The sequence below is a fragment of the Eucyclogobius newberryi genome, unplaced genomic scaffold, assembly GCF_026437365.1.
Source record: "Eucyclogobius newberryi isolate DKJ021-1_F unplaced genomic scaffold, fEucNew1.0.hap1 SCAF_1, whole genome shotgun sequence".
Lineage (NCBI taxonomy): Eukaryota > Metazoa > Chordata > Actinopteri > Gobiiformes > Gobiidae > Eucyclogobius > Eucyclogobius newberryi.
The window spans coordinates 22865073-22885259 of NW_027315723.1; the positions used below are offsets into that span (position 1 = coordinate 22865073).

General features: G+C 43.9%; 3 protein-coding genes across 5 annotated transcripts in view; 1 reads left to right on the forward strand and 2 right to left on the reverse strand.

Annotated features, from left to right (window-relative positions):
* LOC140355774 (actin-1) overlaps positions 1-20187 on the reverse strand; it is an 87697-nt gene that overhangs the window by 5740 nt on the left and 61770 nt on the right. For 2 of the 3 annotated variants that reach the window (XM_072440434.1, XM_072440429.1), the window contains exon 1: positions 920-1493. The exons of the other annotated variant lie outside the window; for it this stretch is intronic. In XM_072440434.1, coding sequence (XP_072296535.1) covers positions 920-1477 — 558 coding nt within the window. In that variant the 5' untranslated portion in view covers positions 1478-1493. Of the gene's footprint in view, positions 1-919; positions 1494-20187 lie in introns of those variants that run through there. 3 annotated transcript variants of the gene reach the window in all.
* Positions 1489-9501, reverse strand: LOC140363435 (uncharacterized). Its single transcript, XM_072449982.1, has 17 exons — positions 9297-9501; positions 9050-9133; positions 8326-8449; positions 8157-8256; positions 7408-7518; positions 7224-7340; positions 5689-5849; positions 5154-5300; positions 4602-4704; positions 4394-4522; positions 4079-4258; positions 3746-3978; positions 2777-3580; positions 2594-2690; positions 2427-2519; positions 1568-2359; positions 1489-1494 (listed from the first exon to the last, which is right to left on the reverse strand). The coding sequence occupies exons 1-17, from the start codon at positions 9313-9315 to the stop codon at positions 1489-1491; spliced, it is 3300 nt and encodes a 1099-aa protein (XP_072306083.1). The 5' UTR covers positions 9316-9501.
* Positions 14977-19787, forward strand: rmdn3 (regulator of microtubule dynamics 3). Its single transcript, XM_072440363.1, has 12 exons — positions 14977-15273; positions 16018-16207; positions 16302-16442; positions 16904-17240; positions 18148-18250; positions 18603-18663; positions 18736-18811; positions 18890-18967; positions 19040-19138; positions 19413-19466; positions 19542-19622; positions 19684-19787. The coding sequence occupies exons 1-12, from the start codon at positions 15045-15047 to the stop codon at positions 19738-19740; spliced, it is 1506 nt and encodes a 501-aa protein (XP_072296464.1). The 5' UTR covers positions 14977-15044; the 3' UTR covers positions 19741-19787.

Sequence of the window (20187 nt, forward strand, 5' to 3'; positions counted from 1 at the left end):
CGAGTGATTAGAGGCTTCAAGATGGAGATGCACGGCACTCTGAGGTCCTGAACTTGTATTTCTTCTGTGCTGATAAAGCCTCTTGTGTAGAGGCTGTTTTGTCTCACCTATGTACCGTTCTTTACAGCTTTCTTCACTGCATTGGATCGAATAAACTACATTGCTCTGTTTTTGGGCTCCGCCCAATGGGCGGGTCTTACCACAGAACAGTATTAATATCGGAGTTCTCGATCTAAATTCTTTTGACAATGACTCTTGGATGAGAGTCGAAACGTCTAATTTTTCAAACTGAGTCCAGATGACTACAACTGAAGCTTTTTTCTACTATGGAACACGCCTGGACGAATGAGGGATTACACCGACATATCTCATCCAAGAGTAATTCTCAATCTACAGATTTGGTCTGAGAACTCAAGTGTTTCCTACTCGGAGTACCCCCTGCCCACCGGGCGGAACGTCCTGTTATTAGCCCGTGTTCCCCTCTGTAATGGCCATGACTTCCCAATTTGCATTTTAATGCCCAGGGCTGATGCCGCCCAATGGTTTGAAAATACTGCTCTATATTACCGGTAGATTGAACCTTAAACCTCCATTCCTGTCTAAAGAGGGATTCTCTTTTTTTTTTAAACAAAAATGGGCTCCTTAACTCCTCTTTTAAACCATCTCTTCTCCTGCTTAGAATCTTCATCTCATGGTCTTCAAAAAGAGAGTTTGTGGCTTTAAGATAAAGATGCACAGCGCTCTGTAATCCTTCTGTCGATAAAGCCTCATTTGTAGTGGGTGGTCTGGTTAGAAATACTATAGCAATAACCACTAATAATTGCAAACTTAATGCAAGTCTGAATCAAGTAAAGACAAGGGGAATGGCAACAGAATTTATGGTTTAGTTTATATTTTATAAATGGAAATTATGTAATACCTGATCATGGTCCTCATCTGTAGAGTGAGCTTCTCTTTTTCCGGACGCAGACTGCAGCCTGTTATTATTATTATTATTGTTGGTGTGCAGTTCTACATTTGGATCCAGAAACACTGATTCACACACGTCTGTCCCAGGGTCCTCAGAGGGCGCTCCCCCGCCCCCGCGGTCCTCAGAGGGCGCTCCTCCGCCCCCGCGGTCCTCAGAGGGCGCTCCTCCGCCCCCGCGGTCCTCAGAGGGCGCTCCCCCGCCCCCGCGGTCCTCAGAGGGCGCTCCCCCGCCCCCGCGGTCCTCAGAGGGCGCTCCTCCGCCCCCGCGGTCCTCCTCAGAGGGCGCTCCCCCGCCCCCGCGGTCCTCCTCAGAGGGCGCTCCTCCGTCCCCGCGGTCCTCCTCAGAGGGCGCTCCTCCGTCCCCGCGGTCCTCCTCAGAGGGCGCTCCTCCGTCCCCGCGGTCCTCCTCAGAGGGCGCTCCTCCACCCCCGCGGTCCTCAGAGGGCGCGCCCCCAGGGTCCTCAGAGGGCCCGCCCCCGCTCCCAGTGTGCATTCCTCCATCACCCATGTCCCCAGAGGTCAAACCTAAGAGGTTTACAGTGTCAACAGTAGGAACACTCACTTCTTCAGTAGTGAGAGAGGGTGGAGATGCATCCACCGTATACACAGGTGGTGCGTTTCCATCCTCAGTGGCATGAGTGCGGTGTTGTGCTGCTAGTTTGTTTTGAGTAGATGTGTTTTTTCTGGGTTTGGGTATGGGCCGGGGACTTGATGCCCTTTCAGTTCCGTGCTTCGACTTTCTCACTGCACTGTCTGGAGTGACATGCAGATCAGAAGAGGGCTGGACAGGATTTTTGGATGAGACTGTGGTGTTAAGAGAGAGAGGATGACTTGGCGGATTGCAGGCGTGGTCTTGTAATTTCATGCCAGTTTCATTATAGAAACTGGTCCTGGACACAGCCTTAGCCTGGGGTGGATCAGAAGAGTGGCTGAGGTCCTCTTTGGATTGGGACCCTTCTGAGATGCTCTGACCTGCCAGTAGTTCATTACACACGGCGCCGTCTTCTTCACTTTCTGCTCTGGACATTATGGAGCATCTGATGACGCTGGTGGCTTGCTTCTTTACTTGACAAATACTCACAGGCTCCCTCTCGAGGTTTTCCTGCTCTAGTTTAATCTTTACAATCGGCATCCTTACGTTCTGCTCGTTCAGCTTGTCCGAATTTGTCTGCACAACTTCCTCTAGACATTCTTCTTGCCTGAGCAGATTGATTTTGAAATTCTCATCCAAGATCTTCTGATCCAGAGCATGAACCTCTTTGATCTCTGTGAGAAGATCAGCTTTGGGTCTCGAGGGTCTAGGCTGTGTTCCAAAGTTTGTGTCAAACGTGGATTCAGCACTAAAGTGGTCAAGATCCACATTTGTTTTTGAGAGTTCATCCAAGGACATCTGCAATGACAATTTATTATTTATTTTTACAACACAAAATTCACACTAAAGCCAGCCAATAGTCTACCTGGTTGTTCCAGGCTGTCCAGGGATGCGACCCAACTTCACTCTGCAGCAAAACATTCAGCTGTACCTCTTGAGCTAGAACACATTCCTCCTCCTAAAAAACAAAACGACCTATGTTACAGAGTTCAACACCAACACTAACCTGCAGACTTTCCAGTTCAAACTCACCGTTAGGATCTTGTCTGCTCGCTCAAGGGTCTTCTCTACCTCGATCAGGTTCTCCTCCTCTTTTATGGCCCAATCCTTCAGAGAAGGAGCTCTTGCACTGGGAAAAGACACATGGAAAACTTCTTAATTCTTGGCTACGTTTATACATTTATAACAGTGATTCCACAGTAGATCAATTATTACCATTCTGTTGCATCCAGGTATTGTTCGTGGAGGTCGTAGGAGTCCCAGAGCATGGATGTTGCCCCTGTGGACTGGTCCTTGGGCTCAGTCACAGTGCTTGATAGGACACGTGTAATGGGGCTGAGCTCAGAGTCCTCAAGGCTGCAATGGGAATGCAGTGGCCAGGTGGTTTGAGGGGCCGCAGGAGTCCCGGGACAGAGTTCTTCCTTCTCGTGACTGTTAGGGATTGCACTAGAGTCTCTTTGTTCTAGTGATGGCTTTGGTGTGATGGTAACAGTGTAAAAGTTTTCCAGGTCATCATCTGGTAAACTCAGCCATGGGTTGGTGGGATGGGCAGCTGATCGTTTAACTTTTATTTCAAAGTCATAGGAATTTGGGATTACTTTAGGAACAATATGGACACTTGCCCTAGAAGAGTTACCAAGTGATCCAAACCTGCCAGACTGAGAGGAGTTTGAGGCGGTCTCCTCCAGGACCATAGTCCGTTTTACAAAGTCTGGAGTCACAGTACGCACTTCCAACATGCTGCTTCCAGCTCCCTCAAATCCTGAGTCAAATGAACTCAGAGATGTCAATTTCCCTTCTGCCATGGTGCCATGTCTGAGGAGGTCCCCGCTCGGGGCTGCCATTCTGGAGTTAGCCTCTTGTGTGGGCAGGGTGGTCTGTGTGTCGGTGGGAGAATTCTGTTCACTCTGTTTGACCAGTGAACGCTGCAGCAGCTCATACTGCCACTGCAGTGCCGCTTGGAGTTGAGTTACTCTCAGTGGTTCAGAGGACATGATTATCTGTCTCAAAATCATACACCTGCAATGTAAATGTTTTATCATTTAATGTGCAAAATAGACAAATTAAACACTTGCTTGTCCCCTTACTGGTGGTATACCCTCCAGAACGCAATTGAAATAATGTAGTGTTTTGCAGATTATAATGCACCTCTTAATCACAATGTAATGTATGAAAATTTGTTACCGTTGAGACAGTTGCCTGCCTTCCTGCTCAAGTCGTTTGTCAGGGATGACTTGAGAAAGATGGGCCAGATGAACCAGTTCCTCCATGTTTGGAGGGGGACTATTTTTCAAGAAAGCAAAGAGCCTCTTCCTCCAAGCGGGTAGAGTACCACCGCTCCTCCTTGGTCTGTCCACTTCAGAAAACAAGTCCTGTAAGAAGTTCTGAGACAGCACCAACTGGTACCAGCTGTGAGCCTGAAACACCCAAACATAGCTCCAGTACATAAACAGATTATACAAGGTTAACAGAGGACTACTATATAAACCTTGATGAAAATTGCAGGGAATGACGCACCTTGTTGTAAAATCTATGGTATTTGGAGACTGCTTGCAACGTCTGCAAAGTCAAAGTTACTGTGGAGTGAAGCTTGTCCTTCAGCCTGCGGAGGTCCAGCAGCCAGCACTCTCTGCTAGGAGCATCATTCAGCAGTTCTGTTAATGTGTGCACCACTTTCTCAGCAGCAACCACCAGAGACTGTAATAACAGCAAGTATAAACCCAAGATGTATACACTCAGAAGTGATTACATTTAAGATCACATTTAATCTAAGAGTCAGATTGTCATAGTTTGTTATTGTTCTTTCTAATGTGGGCTAACTCTAGACAGTACCATGGCTGGAGTGTAGACAGAGGAGTGAAACTCTGAGGTCAGCCGCTCGGCCTCGGATGCATCTCCTGCCATCTGGATGTTGTACGGCTGGAGCTTGTGCTGAAGAAGGCTCTCAATCTGTTCTGTGATCTGACACAGGTATTCATTACATAAATGTCTTTAAAACGGCCCACACACAGCTTGGATCACATGCCCGCCAGTAAATTACCTGCAGAGCAGCTTCTCTCATCTGCAGAACATGTAACTGGAGTCGAGCTTTTGAAAATACCTTCACCCACAGGAGGTCCACTTTCTGTAACGCTGCAGTGATCCTGTCAGAGGCAAGACAAGCAAGACATTTATCATCGGTTGCAAGTGACAGGACAAGGATTGTGTTTTTAAAACAATACATAACAGAGGTGGGTGATGAATAAGTATGAAAGATTGACCGCTATCATTTTGCATACAAATAAATTCCACAAAAGCCCTTAAAAAAAAGGCACATGTCTCTCACTTATACTTGGTCACTGGGGCTGCTATAGTATTCCTACGTGCACATTTGGGTTTTTCACTGAGGCCCAGTTTTGAGATGATCCCTAAATAAAAGGCCTTGATATGGAGATCTTGTACCATCCATAATAATGATGGGCAACTGGGCATCATTTTGTCCACATCATCCTGCACCATGTCAACATTTGTAATGAAATTATATCAGACCCAAGGAGGGGGCACCGAGTCCGTGTGTCCCGAGTCCGTGTGTCCCAAAACCCTGTGTCTGTACCTGTGGTGGTTCTGCAGCATGCTGGAGAAGTATAGGGTGAAAGGTGCAGTACCGGCCATGGCCTGAAAGTGCAGGTCAAGATCAGGCAACCTTAGTTTCTCCAGCTGAAGTTTGCAGTGTCTGAGTAGATCATCAAGGCCCAGTTCCCTGCAATAAAAGAGGGTTAGACACAAACCATTGGCTCAAGAGGAACCAGGTCTGAAAGCACTGACTGTGTGTGTAGTTTAACTATAATGTAATTTGTACTGAATGTGTGTAGTCATGTCGTTTCTTGTCCTGACAAATGGAAAGTAACCAATGGGCAAATTCTGGCATATTTCCATTGCCTCTTCATTAATATCATCTCATAAAAAGGGGTACGAAAACAATGTGAAAATTTCTAAAAAAAAAAAAAAAAAGAAAAAAAGACTAAAATACAGAAATATTCATAATATTAAATTAAAATGTGAAGAGCTTTGTGGTTTTCAAAACACAACATTGTGTTCAGATGGTGACCACTAAACTGAACGGGACTGAAAGTCAAAGTGAGTCTGACCTCTGAAGCTCTTGAAAGCAGGCTTCGTTGGCAGAGCAGTAGAGCTGGAGTTCAGGGATGGAGTTGGGCAGAGGCTGTTTGGACAAGGCCTGGAGAGAGGAGAGGCAGCCAGGCAACCGCTGCGCAACCGCCACCATGTGCTCCTCAAATATAGCCATCTCCTGCATGACCAAGATGAATAAAAGCAACAGTTAGTACACCAAAGCCAAGTCCAGAATAAAATTGCAAGTAGAGTTGGCAAGTTTGGCAGGTCCACATTTGCTTGCATACAAAGGTTCTTTAATACCATGTTCAGGGATCTGTTCTTAATTGTTAAGAGTTATTGGTAGTACATTACCTGCGCTAAGGTCTTAAATGTGAGAAAGTGCTATATAAAAAGGAACAATCCAGTTAAAATGTAAACATTGAAGTGCTCTGTCAACTGCAGATATGTTATTACAAAAATTACATGACAAAGTTAGATTTCTCCAATATTTCTTTGCAGAGGCATTCACTTATTTTTACTGATCAGATTAAAAACATGATTGATCCAACAAACACTCCAAATTCCAGAGTCAAGCAATGCGTTCATTTCTTGGTCTGCCATTTTTAGAACACACTATGAATAAAAAGGACAATATCAGGGCAATATTCAACAGCTACTGAAACAAGAAATTGATATGTAGAAAAGTAAACTTGCTTTTATTTTTTAACTGATCCATGAGACGAGTTGATCAAAGTCACCGAGTAAAACAAGACCTTGACCTCTCACGATGGTGTGTGTGCACTGCATGCACAAATCCTTTTGAGGGCTTGGAGCGTAACGCGGCCATGTTTACAATGTGGCGGGCAAACAGTTCTGTGAAGCCATAGTATGTTAATGAGTTGTGGCAGCGTGGAACGGTGACTGAATGTATAATTTCAGAGACAGAAGGGCTCCTTTCACTCGCTAATAAGGCCAGCACTTGCACAAGCCTCACCAAGGAAACGGCTGATACAACAAATCACAAATGCGGCCTTCTGAGCGCACGAGAGTTGGGTGGACAAAGGGGTCAAGGGGGACAATGAAAACTGAGCCCATTCTACGCAGGGAGAGGATCTGTATAGTACTGCGACAGAGCAGCGCGGCAAGAGCAGCACAGGCGATCCTCAGTCAGCGCCTCCCATCGCCTGCGGGTCGTCATAAGACTGCTACATTTACAACTCTGCCTTTACTTTTACTAGACGATGTAAACTTAAAACATCACATGTTTTTTTGTTCCATAATAACACATTAAAACCCTTACTGTTCCCTACATCAGCAGCAATGGTTTGTCTGTCCCAAGTGTTTACTATTTTTTCTGACCAGACTGCTTTATTTGACAGGACAGTTGTAGCGTGAAATGGTCGAGGGAGGGCTGGACTCAAAACGCACACCGCCGCAGTGGCAGCAACTACACATACCAACCCACCACTGGTGTTCATGTTTACCATTCATCTAAATAAAATGCATTTGTTCCTTGAGGTTAGGATTTTGGTTAGGGCAGCATAATGGACAGATAAGATAAAGAAGTGACCTTGGTGAAGACCGCCCAGCTCTGGTGACAATACACAAAGTATCCTCCCAGCGAGGACATCAGCTGACTTCTGTCCATGTAGTTTGAGAGTTCAAAGACCTCTTTGAGAAGAACTTTCTGGAAATCACAAAATAATCTATCATTCAAAAGGATTTGTCTTAACATTTTCATTGACTAAATGTACCTTGAAAGTAGGCTGTGATTTGGACTGGCCCCACAGTTTGCACAACAGCCGACACACATCTTTTTTCTTTGGCTGAATTATATATGTACTGTGAACTGTCCTCTTCTGTAGCTGGGACAAGAATAAAAAGGGAGATCATGAAATAACAGATCATTTATAAACTCATACCAAGAGTTTTGACTTTTAGTTTTTTTAATTGTGAGAATCGATAACACAATATAAACGTAAACATATTCAGTTGCAACCTATATAAGGTTATTAAATGATATTTGTTAAATTGCTTATCCAGCCTGTCAAACAGTAACAATAGTCTCAAGTTTGGTTCATAAAAAGGAATGCTTCACGTTCATTCCATGGCAGTGGCAAAATGTTGTCTATTTAATGCAATTATATTTTCAACCAACCATCTGATAACAATTCTCATGATCCCCGTAACTGTTCTGAGAACAGTCACTGGCTTCAACAGCACCATTTATAAACAGCATTTTATGAATTGAACAATTGTTATGCAAGAAAAGATTAGTCTTCAGGGTAAACACACTGCACTGTACAGATTCTGCAGTGTTCACAGAAACCATCCCTTTTTGGCAAACGCTGTAGCCACTGGAATCAGATGGCCCCACACCCACCTCTAATCCACTCAAACCACATTTTTCCCAAATGGAATTTATGTTTGAGAAAAAATGTCAGTCATAGGCCTATAGCCATTGACTAGTGAAATAAAACTGCAAACAAAGCGTCGGCAGTACCTCAAGCAGGAGCAGGGTCTCAGCAATGAATCGTGTGGAAGCAGCAGATGCTTCTCTGAGATCTGCCACAACTGACACCAAACTACTCTTCTGCGTTTTGCTGTCAAAAAACAGGCATTTTAAAAGGACAGGACATCTAAGAAAACAATACACAAAAACAGCCTCTTACTTGTGCTGGGAAAGGCAGTAGTTAATGAAGTCCACCACCTCCGCCTTACTGAGTGCTGTAGGGAGCCCAGCCTGTCCATCCACTGGGAACACGACCAGAGGAGCGCCCTGCTGATCGAAAGCCCCTGAAGCAAAGGAATCAGCCATGGTTCAATACAAATGCATCTACAATTCATATACTGTACGCCAAAAGGTGCACAGTGAAACTTTTCAGGTGGAGGAGTCATTGCTTTGCCTGGAATGTTCCACAGTATGACATAAAGCTTATTCATCACTATGAGCTGACACCACTACCAGTAGTTACAGGTCAGATCTGTGGAGAAAGCACTGCGCATTGCGAATGCATGATTTTCAAGGTATTTTGAACAATTAAAAGCGACTGTTTAATGCCATACTGCAGGAAATTTTCAGGCTGAACCTCCATGACCAGACAAGCAGGTAAAGACTCTTCTCAAGAAAAGGTTGCAGTTAAAAACATTAACATCCTCCTTTACACTAGTTAGGCAAAAAACTTAAGTCAACAGGTCACGTGCATTAGCTTAAGCAAATTCTGAAGCCAAACCTGTCCTGAGACAGACATGGCAGCCATTCTGCGCCTGAGGGGTCACTGCCATCACATGAACACTTTACACAAACTATCGGGCATTGAACATTGTTCACGTTCTATGAGTCATTTGACTTGGATATTGCATCAAACTCCACAGGTGAAAGTGTCGCGCTCGTACCGGGGAATAAGACGGCTCCTGAGAAGAGGACGTGGTCCGCGGGTAAGCGCGCGGGGGCCTCGCACTGCTGCGGGGGCCACACGCCTGAAAGACAATCACAATTATGAGTCAAACCAAAACGAGAGATTATACAGACCCCAAATTAAGCATCACACAGGTCCCAGCCACACTCCATTCAAAGGACATTAATGTGACGTAAAAGATGTGTGATGTGTTGGAAGTAGATCCAGAGTGAGCACTTTATCACCTTCAAAGCGGAGGCTCATTGTCGATTTCAGCTGCGGTTCATTTCCAGAAAACTTTTCAAGGACTCTTAACACATAGCCGACGCGCGGGCACGAGAGCAGGGCAGTTAAATGAAGCAGAACAAGTCCAGAACTTGATCATTACGCGGCGCAGTCCCACCGCCTCCTTCCGCCATCTTTCATCCCGCTGCGGCTTCGTGAAGACGATGAGAGCCGCGCGCTGTCCGGTTATCAGCTCCGAGGGGCGGGGAAACCTGCAGGTGGGCGGGAAAACCTGCAGGTGGGCGGGAAAACCTGCAGGTGGGCGGGGACAAAAGCCTGTGCGCTGTGTGACTTTTCTGATCAGAGCCCACCACCTGCGCGTCGCTATGGTGACGTTATTGCTTTGCTTGAAATGTTCCACAGTGTGACAGTAACATTAAGCTATCTACCTCATGATCTACCTCCACGGCAGCCAGGTGGCGCCATCAGACTTTTATGCAATAAAAATACCTTTAATGAATAATTGTTTCCATGAAGACTCAATTGTGGCGACCATTGGAAGTAGAATTAAGTTCATATTATATTTAATTTTGAAATTATGTAGCCTAGTGATTTTGAACCATAGGGTCCCAAACTAGTGCCACGGCACATGCAGCTCCTTGAGCTATCAAATAATGCATTTAATATCAGATTGGGCACCAAATTGGGCACCATAAAAGTAAAAGAACCCATTATGAAGACAACATTTGGGGCCTGCAGTACTTCTGAAGTACCCCGGGGCACTGGACCATCCTTTGAGAATCACTGGCCTGCGCCAACTGCAACTTCACCATTTGAGTCTTAATTTCGTCCCTACTTTGTTTGTTTTGTTTTTAAACCATAAAAACAATTTAAACCAAATAAAGAATTATTTTGAAAGTAATTCTTTATAAAGCCTCTTTTATGGCCATAGCCTCATCCACTGCCCCTATTCTACAGGACTTTTTCTTTTAGCTTGAATTGCATACATTTCTTTTGGCAGCAATGAGGCAGTGGGCGATGGCAAGGAAAGACAGGTTTATTTTTAGAGCACAATTTGTATACAAGACAATTCAAACACAACACAAAAAATGACTTAAAATCACAAAGAGTTTACAGAAATCACAAAACAGTTCAAGACATAAAAGAAAAGTGTGAAAATAAAATCCTTTCCGTCATAAGCACAGCCAAACAAAAACGTTTTTTAGCTTAGATTTGAACGTTGTCAAAGAAAAGGTCTGTCTCACATCTTCAGGAAGAGTTTCCGGATTTAAGCAGCATAAAAATCAAGTTGAACAGGAATTTGTCTATTGTGTATTATGTGTCTTTGGACCAGTCTGACTGCATATGCCAGGTCACTGTGGGTTATTAGTTTCACTGTGCACCTCTGCACTGATAACCTGACACATGCAGTTCACATGTTCACAGAGCTGGAAAGTAGGCTACAAAAACCCTTACCCTGTGTAACTCAATGGGAGATTTACTGTTTTTGAATATTTAGAATAGAAATCACAAAGATTGAACCTTACTATTATGTGTTATTTGGGATTGGCTTCACAAACCTACAATATCAATCTTATGGCTTTGAATCCTTTCAAGTGACAACAATCACACACTTGTTTCACTTTAGTTCATGGTTACAGAGAAAACACTGAAATATGTATGTCGGTTTTTGTTTCATGTGGATAGTCCTAGTAATTACAGCAATATACCATAAACAAAGTAATTTTGTGAATAACGGTAAAGCACAAATTTGACCTCATTCTCTTTGGCCAAAACAACACAATTTCCCGATTGTAGGAGCATTAAAGTCCTGATAATGGAAGTCAATGGGGCATAATGATACATGCCATAAGGATACATCAGGGTGAAACTATTTTAACATGTTCCTACATTCATTGTTTTTTAATTAATAAAAGTCAATGTGTTAATGCATTTATCTATTTGATATGGACAGAGTAAATACACAAACTTAATGCATTGTTTCAAGTTAGATGCCACTTTCAACACCTGTCCAAGCAGGTGTTGCACAAGCACAACACAACAGTGCGGACTGCAGAGGCTTTCATACTGTGAGTCATGCATAAAGTGCTAATCAATAACTAGATAATGTGCAATGGCTGAAGCCATTGCACATTATCTAGTTATTGATTAGCACTTTATGATGTGTGTGTCTGCGTTCTTGCGTAAAAGTACAACATGTGTGTAAGTAGTACTGGTAGTACTACTTAAGATAAAAAGTCAGATTTAATTGACAACAAATTACATTAAAGCCGTGCTAGCGGCAATGATGGCTCTCGCCTTCCCGCGCGGCCACCTACCCGCCCGTCCTTGTTTTCTGCTGCGTTTTGCGGCAACAACGCTCAGTAATTTACAGTTGATGATTGCGTGGTTTGCGACTCAAATAGTAGTTTGTCCTGACAAATTGCAAGATTGTGCTGAACGCAGACCTGAGCAGGGAGAAAGGGAGAGAGAGCCTCGGTGACCCGGCTGCACCCCCTTCTCCCTGTACCTCCGTCACCTAGCAACAGAGAAGCTAATGCTAAAGCTAATTACCATTAGCGTTAGCATTAGCAATTTACTTTTGCTGTACAAAAGGTGTACAAATGTCAAAAACAATAGCACCCCTAAAACGGTGAAAGCGATCGTAAAGAGGTATAACTTGTTGAAATCGGTGAAAGTGTTAAGGAGTTGAAACGTGTCAAAAATCCTGATATGGAAAAATAAATGGGAATACAAGAACATATACTGTCTGCTTTATGATGCAGACACTCAATTATCTGACAAGCATACAGGTCAAATATAATGGGCTAAAAAAATAAATAATGTGAAACATGTGTCTGAAAGTGTCCATGTGCACAGTAATAGTGGTACATTAAATGAACTACTTTTAAATAAACTACTACAACTGCATGGATAAGTAAATACTACGTCAGTTTTAGGCTTTCCATGGTCTAACCACGATCTACCCACGGTCTACCCAGTCTACCCACAGTCAACCCACGGTCTAACCACGGTCTTCCCATGGTCTACCCACAGTCTACCCACAGTCTACCCACAGTCTACCCACAGTCTACTCACAGTCTACCCATGGTCTACCCACGGTCTAAATACAGGCTTCCCACGGTCTACCCACGGTCTACCCACGGTCTACCCACGGTCTAACCACGGGCTTCCCACGGTCTACCCGCTGTCTACCCGCGGTCTACCCGCGGTCTACCCATGTTCTACTACCCACGGTCTACCCATGGTCTACCCAGTCTACCCATGGTCTACCCACAGTCTACTCACGGTCTACCCACGGTCTACCCACCGTCTACCCACGGTCTACCCACCGTCTACCCACGGTCTACCCACGGTCTAACCACGGTCTACCCACGGTCTAACCACGGTCTAACCCACGGTCTAACCCGCGGTCTAACCACGGTCTACCCACAGTCTACCCACCGTCTACCCACGGTCTACCCACGGTCTAACCACGGTCTAACCACGGTCTACCCACAGTCTACCCACAGTCTACCCACAGTCTACCCACAGTCTACCCACAGTCTACCCACAGTCTACCCACAGTCTACCCACGGTCTACCCATACAAATAGGGCTGTCTCCAAAGCCTTGGTGCCTTGTCTTGGTCACATCTGGGCGTGGTTAGGCATCCAAGTCATGCTCCTAAGTTCTTGTCCTCCAGAGGTATGTGTCCTCTGTTTGGTTAGCATGTGGCCACTTTACCAAGGATACATTAGTGTAGCCTTCACTGCCTTGAACTGGTAAATTTACCCATAATGCACCACGGCCATTTTAGAAGATAAAAAATAAGAGTGTGGATCTGTATTTTTCTTTAAAAAAACTTAAGTTTAAAACGCACTAAACATACAAACTATACTATTGTAAGACCCCCCTCAAAAAAATAAAATAAACTAGAATATATGTGACCCCAGAAAATATGAATATATGTTCGCCCCAACATATCACGCCCCCATGTGTGTGTCTGTGAATGTGGTGCTGCTGTGTGACGGTTTCCTCTGAATCCTGCTTCAGACTTTTTGGGCAGAGGCAGGACACGACTTTGGAGGCAAGGCAAGGTACCTAGGCTTTGGGAAACAGTGTTTCTAGTGATTGGCAAAGTGAAGCCTCAAGAAACAGCAAAGCATTTGATCCAAACGTTTCGAAGCTTCGAAACACAGTTCGAAACACCTCTCCAGAGTGAAATCTAGTGGTATTGTAGAAAAAGGTTCAGTTTTAGAAATAAAACTGAGTTCAGATGACTACAACTGAACCTTTTTCTCCAATGGAACACTCCTGGACGAATGAGGGATTACACCGACATCTAGTGGTATGTTTTAGTACTACTACGTCCACAGGGGTTTGAACCACATTCTATGTGCTATGGTTGCTAATAAAATAACTTAGCATTTTAGTTGTGTGTTTTATTGAGGCTCCTGTGTTTCTAGAATAATATGACTATCAAAAATAATATTTGACTGACATTTAAGGTTTTAAAATTGGCCTACATTTTCCTTTTGTGGAGGGACGCAATATTATTCCGTTTATTTGGGCTTTTATTCTCTTACATGGAAAAGCAGCAAAATCCGAGAAATACAGGGCAGCTCTTGACACAAAAACTAATCCTGTTCCACACTCATAAAAGTATTACTTATCTCGCTTTTCACAAACAATCAACATGGTTCCGACGAGCGAACACCTTTTTTAAACTTTGAGGAGGTTGAGACTTCATTGAGTCGTAGGTTTGAGACAGACTGTGGTCCATTTAAAGCCCTCAATGGACTCCAGCCCTGCAGTGACACACCCGTGAAACAACGGCGCTTCGTGAAGGGTGTTTTATGACGTACTTCGGGGCTTCGAAAGCACGTCATAAAATACACTATGACGTCATTCAATGCACCGATCACGTGACTGTGAAAGCAAGTTTTTAAATTGAATTTAATAGAACTGAAGAATGGATTCTATAGGATAAAGTCTAAAGAATACAGTCTGACGTGGGCAACAACAACAACAACAACAACAACATTTAATTACATTACAGGTAATAAAGCAGCAGAGTTTGGAAATATCCCAGCACTTCTAACGTATGTTGTAGAAATCCCAACAAAGCCCAAAGCAAGGATTGGGAGGGACTAACCCTATTTCCTTTGGATTGCTTACTTAAGTTCACGTTGGCAATATAATAGTAAAGGCTGCATAATCGTCTACATGTGTAAAACAATTACTCAACCGATATTTAGTAACATATGAACGATTACACACATCGTTTGGCCGGATGCTTCTGTTGTCTTCTGCGTGCAATGAATCTTATTTTGAAACCGGATACTGTTCCTTTGTTACTTTCTCCGCGAGGGTTCTGCTGTGAGCGACATAAGCACGTGTGTGAGTGACTCTGCTGTTCGGATGTGTCAGGACCGATAATATAATAATAGATCCACGGTCAGGGCTCGCGTGTGCAGCGGTACATTTGATCTCACGTTGGCTCTTTGTTTACAGGTTTGTGCTGAATGTTCCGGTTTTGGGGGGGAAGACCACCGGAAGTCGTCGTGTGACAGCCGCTGTGTGTAGCATCTGAACCGCGCACATCCTCTCAGCCCCGGTCCTCTCAGCCCCGGGTCCGCACGAAACAAAACAAACCACTGGCTTTTTCGATTTTTCGGGTTTAGTGAACCATTACCGCGCCCGTTAACCGGGGACGCGGGTGATGAGAGTAGCGGCGTGACGGGGCTGCGCTCAGGGGCTGGACACATGCACCCTTCGCTCGGCAGAAACGGGCTGGTGGGGCTCGCGGTGGGGGCTACAGCTGGGTTGGGCGTCATAGCTTACATCGTTTACCGGGAGGTCAGAAAGAGGAGGGCTCCGGTGCCGGTTGTCACGGTCGAGCCTGAGCTAACGCGGGCACTGACACCACTACATGTACCAACCAACGGCGCTGGTGATGGAGCTGCGCTGAAGCAGAAGGATGCGCCGGATCAGGGTGAGTACCCACTACTACTATCACTACTACTACTAATACTACTACTGCTGCTGCTGCTGCCATACTTCTACTACTACTACTACTGCTGTCACAGTGGTATGACAGCAGTAGTAGTAGTAGAAGTGCTGCTGCCATACTTCTACTACTACTGCTGCCATGTGGCAATAAATATCAGATGTCACAAGTTAAACCTTTTTTCTTTCTTTTTTTTTTAACCTTGGCTTAAAACAAAATGTGAAATGTTTTTTTGTAAGTGCATTTTCCTAATTTAGTAGGCTTTTTACTTTAGATCAACAAATAAAATGAAAATAATAATAAAAAACGGGTTTGATTTTATTTTGAAGATATAGACCCAGATAAATGTCTTTGATAAGATAAATAATAATCTCTATTCACCACTGCATTTGTGTCAAGCCTTGTTTAAGACTATTATATCAGTTTCCCTCATTTGATTTGGGGACCCCCTGAATCATTTTGTGACCTCTGGTTGGGAACCACTGGCCTCCACTTCAGGTCGCTCACTCTCGTCCAACCTTTCAGTGCTTCAGTACAGGATCATTATTTACCTTGATTGTTATATTCCTTTGTCTCTAATCGTTTGATCCGTTGAGTGTTAATCCATATATCGTCCTCACCAGATGATAACGTTGATGTGGACTAAGTTCTTGAGCGCAGGGCCTCATTCATTACGTTCTTGGACATGGCAAAGCTCAGTTATGTAAACTCTGTGTGTGTGTGTTGCAGAGATGGAGGCGCAGCAGCAGGCCTTAGCTGCTGTGGAGGCTGTGGTCCAAAGCTTGTCTCCTGACCAGCAGGTGGCGCTACGGCAGCAACTGGACCAGGTCTTGGCCTGTGTTACCACCCTGCGCTCGGAAGTGGCCGATCTGAGGGGGGGTCTCCAGGACATTGCTCTGCAGATCATTCAGGATGTCAAGTGAGACTTATTAACCTGCAAGTTGTATCGCATCAACTGCCATTAATCATTGACGTTGTCCAAACAGTAAGATATTTGTTTCTGTGTGTTTCAGGAAGGGAGTGGAGGACAGCCATCGCATTCGCCGCCGTCGGCATTACATTCCCCGAGAGCGCACCGAATCCACCGGCTCCAGCTCTGTTTACTTCACGGCCAGTCAGGGCCTGACCAGCACCTACGAGACCAGTGAGGGAGGGTATGAATCATGGCAGCTGGGGGGACGAGGGATAGAGCCATGAGCTTCTGTCACGTTTCAATAGTAGCACAATACTACCATGAGTTGGGCTTTCTCTGACACTTTTCCTAGTCACACACACACAGGGAAATTAGTCTTCTAGGGAAACTGCTATAAAGACCTTTGCTTTACCATGAGGTTAACAGAATTCAAGCTCCTAATTTCCTTTTCTGCTTTTTTTTTAAATTTCGCACCACAATTACTACATGAAGCTAGCAGACTTATTATACATTTGTTAAGGAATAAAAAATATACACATATATATTACAAGAAGCGTTATAGAATAAAATGTTGTGTCACTATAACCTGCTTAAAAGCTGAAAAGGCTGTTTTAACAGAACACATAAGCTAAATAAGATTGGGTGAGTCTTCAAATCTGTAAAATCCAGACTCAAAATGTACTCCACAATCTCCACCCTCAGTTACTCCACAGCAAACGCAGAGTCAGACTACACAGACCGGGAAACTGACCGAGAGGAGCTTGAGCAAGCTGCGGACCAGGATTCAGAAGGAGAGGACCAGAGCTGTGCCACTGTCATCACTCTAAAGCAGGGCGACTCCCAGGATGAGGACCTGGAGGACGATACGGGCCCCTTAGGTCAAGATACAGTGGGGGAGAGTGTGAGGGGCCTGCAGCTGGTGACCGAGGTCCCTAATGGAGAGCTGGCTCTGCTCCTGGCTCAGAGTGACATTCTGCACACGGGAGACTCCAGGTTGAAGGAGGAGGGCTACAAACTGCTGAAGGACAACAGGGTGGAGGTGAGCATGTGTGGCATTAATATACCGACTGTTACATTTGATATATGTAATAGATTATAGGACATTGGTTACGATGCAAATGTAATGGTATTTGGGAACCGTTCATTGAATCCCAAAGACCCTTGGTTGAAAACACCAGCAGGTGGCAGTAGTAGGAGGAAGGCTCTGTTACACTTTAAGCCTGAGAAAGCGGCCATAGAGTGAACAGGAACACCAACAAAAGAAACCTAGCTTAAGTTAAACAAAACAGTCTGCACTGCATTATTTAACGATGTGTGAATATTTAAAAAGGAAAAAAAAATATGATAATGATTTTGCAATAATTTGCAATAATGATTTAGAATTTTAAATGCTGGTGAATTTCTAAATCTGAAATTTTAACCCTAAAAATATGTGTTTGAGGTTTTTTTTTTTCAGAATGTCAGCTGGTTTTTCTACGTTCAAAGATTTAACATGACAATTTCAAGGTTTTAATATGCGGTGCATAGATTTTCAGTGCCCCAAATTCAACAGTTTGAATGTCTGTTTCACTAACAGGGACAACGCCACAACAGGGAATATTAATATTCTAAGATGATAGATTTGAGAGCAGAAACAACCAGAGATGCTGGGACAGGCCTGTATAAATAGGGCTTCTGGGTAATTAGTGGTGTGGTTAAAGAGTGGAAGAGTGGTTACTAGTGGTTACTACTAGAGGAATGTTTTCTCCCTTGAAAAAGAGGTCTCAATTTCAATAGGATCGAACTTGCTTAAATAAAGGCATAATAAAGGCAATACAATTTTCTTTTTAAAAGTTCATAGTGTAAAATTTGCAATAAAAAAAATCACAGTAAAGGTTCAAGATGCAAAGAAAACAATCAATGTTTGCATGCAGTGACATCATGGGAATGTGCTTGTTTGTGCTTAGTACGAAGACAATCGTGAGTTTGTTTGGCGTCTGGCTCGAGCCCACAGCGACATGTACTGGTGTGCAGCCGACACCCTGAGCAGAAGGGACTTGGCACAACAAGGTGAGTCCCATTCACAAGTCATGGCATTTGACATAATTGTACATAACAACTTGAATAGTCTTTAACTTTTTGCAATAATAAAGATTATAAGATACAATTGTTCAAGTTTATTAGAGAAACAGTTGAAACATGTAGAATAAAGCAAGCCAAACCTTATGTCATGTTTGCACAGCACGTTGGGCCTGTTTCAAAGTTATTTTTGAAAACCAGTATTTGAGGTCTCAAATCCACCATCACTGGCCTAAACCGCCCTATTAGGAGACGAGCAGTTTATCATCAAAATAAGACCATAACTAGAAATATGTGCGCTACTACTATGCAGTTTTGTACATTCATATTGGCTTTTGCACAGGTTTGGAGGAGGCAGAGCTTGCCCTGCGAAAAAAAGGACTGAACAAAGACTGCCATAAATGGTGAATGGAAACAATGCAAGGTCCTTTTAACTTCTTGTGATCAATATTCTGAGTTAGTTCTGTTTCGTGTAGGTTTGCTACATTGGCAGATGTGTCAACAGACCAAGGGAGCATGCACAGCAAATTAAGAGGCAGCCGCATCATGAAGGTACCCCAGCCTCGCACTGAGCTGGCCAAGATCATTCGCTTTTTGTGTTCAGAATGACATTGGTGTGTTTTGTCTCAGGAGCATCTGGACCAGGCCCTGGCCCTTACCAACACTGACCATGTCTGCTTCTACCTGCTCGCCAAGTGGTGTTACCAGGTCAGGCATTCTACATACACCCTGTGATTGTGATGGTTTGTTTTTTATAAATTATACCATGCGTCTTGACAGGTTGCATCTCTGGACTGGCTGGAAAAGAAAGCAGCGGCTGCCCTGTATCAAACCCCACCCCGCTCCTCTCTGCAGCAGGCTCTTGACAACTTCCTGAAGGTAATGCTCTGCTGCATTGTCCACACCATGGTTCCAGTTCAGCTGCACTAAAGCTCAAATGTATTGTAGGTCTGGACTTAAATATCTGAGAAGCTCAATGATAATAGTACAAATACCACCAAGTGAGACTTCATGGTTCTTCAGCCATAACATAGCTGAGCAATTAGAGGAAAAGTCATAAAACAATAAAAGCTTTCCTTTCCCTCCTGCTAGTAGCAACAGGCACAAAGCTCTTTTTGAAAGCATTGACATAACATCGCTTGTGCTTGAACAGGCAGAAGAGCTGAGTCCAGGATCTTCAAAGACTGTCAGACTCTACATAGCCAAGGTAACGTTTATCATGAGTCTCCACAAACCGCAGTCAGGCTACACATTTACCATCCTGAATGTTCTTGTCCTCTAGTGCCATCAGGAGCTGGGGAACATCTCCGAGTCATCACAATGGATGGACTTGGCACAGAACACTCCCACCACCAGCCTTCAGGTGGGTCACTCAGGTGGCACGATCAGTTTGAATGGTTTCATGATCTTTTTATCATTTTCAGGACGAGGGCACATCAAAAACTCTGGAATTTCAATTAAAAAGTCCCACTAAAACATGAAGGACTGAAGTCTTCACATGCAAAATAAACTTCACTGTGTAAATGTCGTGTTGTCACAAAGGAAATGTTATTTATTAACAGAATACTGTCTTGCATTGGTAATTTATTCCTTGACTTGTTTGTACCCCTATTCCTTTGAAATTGACCAATAATGTTATTAATAAAAGTTTCATTAAATTATTTAAGTGACACACTTTATGTACATATTGTTTTACTTAATACAACGCTGCACTGTTCAGTCAACATAACTGAATAAAGAAATCAGACCAAAGATATTTGTATTGATAAAACATGTAATTTATAGGATACTGTACAGAGAAATAAACCATACATACACTTACACCTGGAGACTATTTCACATCTACTGCAAGAGCGGCAGCGCCCAAGCATTCCAGACACAACTTGAATGAAAAGGATAATGCTTGAGAATACTTAAGATTATGACAT

Bases quoted from the DNA above. Each gene is read 5' to 3' on its own strand.
- LOC140363435 (XM_072449982.1), bottom strand. The intron at 4,523-4,601 runs GTAATTTACTGG...TACCTGTGTCAG, and splicing joins TGAGAGAAGCTGCTCTGCAG to ATCACAGAACAGATTGAGAG. The intron at 3,581-3,745 runs GTAACAAATTTT...TTTACATTGCAG, and splicing joins GGCAGGCAACTGTCTCAACG to GTGTATGATTTTGAGACAGA.
- rmdn3 (XM_072440363.1), top strand. From the start codon at position 15,045: ATGCACCCTTCGCTCGGCAGAAACGGGCTGGTGGGGCTCGCGGTGGGG. The intron at 18,968-19,039 runs GTCAGGCATTCT...GCGTCTTGACAG, and splicing joins TCGCCAAGTGGTGTTACCAG to GTTGCATCTCTGGACTGGCT. The intron at 19,467-19,541 runs GTAACGTTTATC...CTTGTCCTCTAG, and splicing joins TCAGACTCTACATAGCCAAG to TGCCATCAGGAGCTGGGGAA.